At 51.1% G+C, this 5701-nt stretch overlaps 1 protein-coding gene across 2 annotated transcripts in view; it reads right to left on the bottom strand.

The window, feature by feature from the left end:
- Window positions 1-5695, bottom strand: part of Ubfd1 (ubiquitin family domain containing 1) — a 27241-nt gene extending 21546 nt beyond the window's left edge. The window contains exons 1-4 of one of the 2 annotated variants that reach the window (XM_070004334.1): window positions 5385-5627; window positions 4761-5099; window positions 3088-3296; window positions 11-76 (exon numbers count right to left, since the gene is read on the bottom strand). In XM_070004334.1, coding sequence (XP_069860435.1) covers window positions 11-76; window positions 3088-3296; window positions 4761-5099; window positions 5385-5409 — 639 coding nt within the window. In that variant the 5' untranslated portion in view covers window positions 5410-5627. Of the gene's footprint in view, window positions 1-10; window positions 77-3087; window positions 3297-4760; window positions 5100-5384 lie in introns of both variants that reach the window. The other variant, XM_070004333.1, reaches the window with a different exon arrangement.
- Between the last annotated feature and the right edge of the window lie 6 nt (window positions 5696-5701).

Below are 5701 nucleotides of genomic sequence, written 5' to 3' on the forward strand. Positions count from 1 at the left end.
TCTAGCTTACCTGGGCACCCTTCACAGAAGGCATCACATCCTCGGGTTTTCCTTTATCCAACACTTTCCTGTGTTGCTAGAACGGAAGTCAGAAGACGAGGTTAAATGAGACAGCTGCTCACACTGGAATCGTGTGGCTATCTCTCTGACACATGGGAAGAAGAAAACCTTAACATTTAGATTTGAAACCTCTTGATTTCTACAGACTCTGGGTAACCTTCTGGATGCTACAGAGCACAGATGTCCCGCAAGCCGATGAAGCAGTCTCTACCTGGGCTAGGCACTAACTCTGAGGAGTACTAAGCAATTGCAATTTACATCTTTGAGGAGACAGGACCCACTCTTAACTTCAGGCACTGTACTACTCATCAGCTGTCCTTATAGAGCAAGCAAGATGTCCAGGCTGCGGTTCAATCCCTCTACTCCCTTCTCACCAAATAGTCATTGCTGAAAGGATGAAGCATTGAGCTAAGGATGGCCACAAACGTGGCACTCTCGTGGCAGGGCAAGAGTGGCAGCACTTGCTGTCCTCTTCAACTCCAAAGAAAACTACAAGGTGCTATCTACCAGCTGAAAACCCTAAGGGTATTTCTTCAAAAATAGAATTCCAAGCCATGTGCTGGCACTTCACACCTGTCACCTTAGCTACTCAGGAGGCTGAGATCTGAAAATCACGGTTCAAAGCCAGCCCAGGCAGGAAAGTCTTTGAGTCTCTTCTCTCCAATAAATCACCAGAAAACTGAAAGTAGAGCTGTGGCTTTAAGTGGCAGAATGCTAACCTTGAGCAAAAGAGATCAGAAACAGTGCCCAGGCCCTTAGTTCAAGCCTTATGACTGACAAAAAAAAAAAAAAAAAAAGAGTTCCAGTCTACCATAGTGATGGCTCCATCCTCAATCCCTGCTATGTAGAAAATGTGAGGAGCCACATTTCCAAACTCAATTGCTGACCCCTGTGTTTCCTGCCACGAAGCAGCCTCCAGCCCTCGCCCATCCCAACTCTAGGACTGAGAGGCAGCTCACTAAGAGTTTCAAGTACACAGCCCCCTAAATGGCCAACTCTTGTCTCTCCACCTGTGGCTTTACTGCTAATGCAAGCTTGGTAAAGCTGAACTACAGGCCAAGGAATTTGGTCAAACTTAAGCACCGGGAGGCTATGAGCCAGCTCACACCTTCACCAGCATGGTCTACCTTCTGGCAGAAATGAACTCAACCACTGTCAGAGTACAAGCAAGCACATGGTCACCCTCCACATCCCTAACTTGCCAGTGGGAGGGGAGGGGCTGGAGCCTCTCAATCAAGCCAGGCAGTGCCTTATAAAGTGGCATCATTGACACAACAGCAGCACAGGCTGCAAGCATCACTTGAGTCAGCCTTGCGTCTTTACAAGAACCTTTTGAAGACTCTCCCCTGCACAGTGGAGACTAGTTCCAAGCCTGTTAGGCTACCATTAGTAACTCAAACCTGTATTTAAGAGGCAAGTTCTGCTCAAGGGTGTGGCCTTGAGAACATGGACATCTACCTCAAACTCGAAGAAGACAGGAAGACAGAAAAAAACTCAGGAGATGACTAGAAACTAGGTTTCCATCTTTGGAGATTAAATCTGCCCAAATATACACCTTTTAGATGTTAATGTAGGTTTGTAACCTAACAGTCTTACCTATCCAACTCTTATCTAAACTCTGTAGATGGGGGCTAGGGTATTCGGGTGTAGACCACATGCTTAGCCTGAGGCCCTGAGTCCAAGCCCCAGCACCAAAGCCCAAATGAAACAAACAAAATGCCAGAAGTGGAGGTGTGGCTCAAGTGTTAGAGTGGCAGCCTTAAGCAAAAAAGCCAAGCATAAGGCAAGGTCCTGAGTTCAAGTCCCAGTGCTGCCACCAAAAAAAAATTAAAAAATTTTTTAAAAATCATGGGAAGATGTTCTAGACTATAACATTTCAGAGATTTTTGTAAAAACAATATGGTTTTAAGTTACATTACATAATACCCTCTATGGTATCTGGAACAGCAATTTGTCCCCATATACATTTAATACTTCTATAGAAAAATGTGACTATTTCTTAGGAATTCTGCTCAGGCTTTGCTGCCAGGTTGCAAAAACACTTGTGGTTTTCATATCCCTTTGGGACTTGGGAGCACACAGAATGGATTATGGGTCTTCTGTCCTGTTGCTGGTCATATGCTTTAGAGCCTATTACCACTAAAACTAATATTGGCTCAAAGTAATCTCCACTGAAGATACAGGGTCAATTATTTATGCTGGAGATGTAGCTCAGTGACAGGCTTAGCATACACAAAGCCTTGAGTTCTGACCCCAGCCCAAGCAAAACAAAAGCAACAACAAAAGGCAAAACACTTGTTTTCCTTCCTGGATGCGATTCAGAAACAAGTGGCGCTCATTGGGGAATACAGTCACAAGGAAGGGCTCTTCCAATCTGTTTCTTCTACAGTAAAATCATTATTGTTTTAGGCTACAGTAAGCACAACTTGGAGCTAGAACCTTACTATTCAAAATGAGCAACCAAGATAAAAGTGAAAACCAGGCCCCCATTTCAGGTATCAGGACAAAAAGACAAAATGAAACCCAGTGTCCTTATCTTCTTACAGCTCCATTTGGTTTCCTGAAATAGTCACTTTTAGAGAAACCTCTGAAATGTGATTTCCATGCCTACCAACACTAAGCCTAATGACTCGGGGGAAGCAAAAAAAAGAAAAACAAAAAACAAAACCCCACAAATGTGAACACTTGGACAACATGGGGCTGAATTTGAACTCAGGCATTTTTCCTCTGGCACGCAACAGGACAGAGAAACCCGGGTCTGACTCTATTCTCTGGTCTGAAGCTTCCCTTTCCAAAGGCCTTATCCTAAAGTAGGTAGACTTGAGACACACTGACCCGCCAGATGAGACAAAGTTGCAAATCTCAGGTAGTTGTCACCTCCACTCTGCCGCACCCAACTGCTGCCATAAATTTCCATCATGGACCCTGTCCAAAGAGGAGCTTATTCTAGGGAGAATGTAAGCAGCCAAGGCTAGAGAGGACAAAGCCTCAAATTGCTCAGGACCAACAAGCACAGGGTGGACTCACTTTCTGCCTGCAGAGAGGCTCCTTCTTGTTCTCTTCGGCCTTTGCATCCTGCTGAGCAGCATCTTTGGGTGTGTTCACTGCTAAAACATCATTTATGGTGGAGCCAACCACCATGATCTTGGCTCCACTGGTCACTTTTATTTCTCTCAATGTCTTATCTTCAGGGACAAGTCCCTTATACATGACCTTCTGCATGGCAGGCGGGAGACCTTGGGAAAAGGTAGAACACAGTGAAAGGCAATGTGTGGACCAGATGCATGGACCACCACCCGTGAGTAAAAGAATAGAAGTAAGGGGCTGGGAATGTGGCTTAGCAGTAGAGTGCTTGCCTAGCATGAAGCCCTGAGTTCCACTCCTCAGCACACCAACAGAAAAAGCCAGAAGTGGCGCTGGGCTCAAATGGTAGAGTGCTAGCCTTGAGCAAAAGAAGCTCAGAGACAGTGCCCAGGACCCAAGTTCAAGCCCCAGGACTGCCCACCCCCTCCCCCCAAAAAAAAGAAAAAAAAAGAAAAAGAATAGGAAGTAAATGCTGGTTTCAGCATCTATTGGCTTTGTGAACTTTGGCAGTTCCCATCAACTGAGTCACAATCTAGAACTTTACATAGTGATGAGAGTAGGCTCTCCTGCCTTGCTTTAAGGACTATAAGACGTGTCAAATGTAAAGCACTAGTGCCTGGCACTCTGTAACGGATCAATTTTCCCTATCATTCTTTCCAAGTTGTTCCTCAACCTTCTAATCGCCCAACTCTTAAGTGACAATTCATAGGTATCAGGGACAGAGAAGCCAATCAGGTTACTCTTCTTCCAGACCTTATGGGCTACTTGGAGAAGAGTTTAGAAAAAAAAAAAAAATTATTTCCACCGGGCACTGGTGGTTCATGCCTATAAACCTAGCTACTCGAGGCTGAGATGTGTGGATCATAGTTCAAAAGACAGCCCAGGCAGAAAACACTGTAAGACCATCTTCAGTTAACCAGCAAAAACCTGGAACTGGAGGTGTGACTCAAGTAGAATGGCACCAGACATGAGCTTTGAAAAACCTAAGTGACGGTGCCCAGGCCGAGTTCAAGCCTCAGTACCAGCATACATGCATACACAAATCAATTCTAATGGCAAAGTAGTATCAATAAAACGGCCAAACATGAGTTAACTTGCAAAGGGCCAGGATGATATATAGCCAGCAGAAGTGTTTGCTAAACTTCCCTTAGAAAAGTTACCTAAGATATTCACTACAAATGAATTCTTTTGGCACCATCCCAGACCCAGGGGAAACCAGAGTCTCCAGAAGAGCCCAGAGCTGCTGCCAAAAAAACAAACAAACAAAAAAAAAACTGAACAAGTGTTTCAGGTGATTTTGGGTAGCCGTGTCTGAACAGTCCTAGAAGGAAAAAAAGAGACCAGACACTAGGGCTTCAATCTCGGCTCTGCTCATCTCTATCATCTCGGGTGCAGTGCACGCGCGCGCACACACACACACACACACCCAACGTGGCTGATCACAGCACGCGCACACACACACACACACACACACACGCTGATCACAGCCCTTCCACGGAGATCTGCAAGGAGGGCTGAGGGAGGGGAGGAGCGCGCGTGGAAGGCTAGCCCGGCCCCGGGAGCCAGGCGGCAGGGGGGAGTGGAGGCGGCAGGCGGGCTGTCAGCGCCCGGGTTACCTGTGATCGAGTGGATCTTCTGCTTCAGCTCGGAGCCGGTGCTGTCCAAGGGGACCTTCACGTCGTGCTTGGTCTTGTTCCAGATGATCTTCAGGTCCACCAGCTCCCTGCCCGCGCCGCCGCCCGCGTCCTCGCCGTTGCTGACCGAGGCCTGCGCCGCAGGGTCCCCGGGGGGCTGGGCCGGGGCGGGCTGCAGACGGCCTCGCGCCTCGCACGAGTCCTCGGCGGCCGCCGCCGCCGCCCCCGCCGCGGCCTCGGCCTCCACGCAGCTGAGGGGCCGCGCGGACGCCTCGGCGGCCACGGCCTCGGCCTCCGTGTCCATGCCGGGCTCCTCCACGCCTGCAACGGGGTTACGGGGTGGGCGCTCGCCGCGGGCTGGGCCTGAGACGCGACTCTGCCCCGGCGCCGCCGCCGCCGCCGCCGCCGCCGCCGCACCGCCGCCGCCGCCGCCGCCGCCGCCGCTCGGGCTCCCGCGCCGCGCTCCGCCCTCCCCTCCCCGCCCCCCCCCGAGGCCGGGCCGCGTCCCCCCCCCTCCCCGCCGGCCTCCCCCTCCCTCCCCGCAAACCTCGGCAGCTCCCGCAGCCTCCGTGCCAGCCGGGCGCCCGCCTCCCCCTCCGCACTCACCATCCGGGGCCCCGGCCGCCGCCATGATGATTGTGTACAACACCCACCGCGCCCGCAGAGGCCGCTGGGAAGAAGCGAGCTGGCTGAGATTGGCCCCCGCAGCAGCCCCTAATCTCGCCGAGTCTGGGCCGGAAACAGGTGGATGTTTCTATGGAGATCCGCCCCCTTCGCTCGCCCCGGCCCGGCCCTGCCACGCTTGAGCTTTTCCCCGGTGTCGAGGGGGGGGGGCGGGCCCGGGGCAGTCGCTCCGCCCGCCGGCCTTTGCCTCTCAGCGGTGCGGCGCGGCCGCAGCCTTCCAGAGGGGGCGTGAGCTTTCT

This window comes from Dipodomys merriami, unplaced genomic scaffold (assembly GCF_024711535.1).
Source record: "Dipodomys merriami isolate MVZ:Mamm:240054 unplaced genomic scaffold, mDipMer1.0.p SCAF_62, whole genome shotgun sequence".
Lineage (NCBI taxonomy): Eukaryota > Metazoa > Chordata > Mammalia > Rodentia > Heteromyidae > Dipodomys > Dipodomys merriami.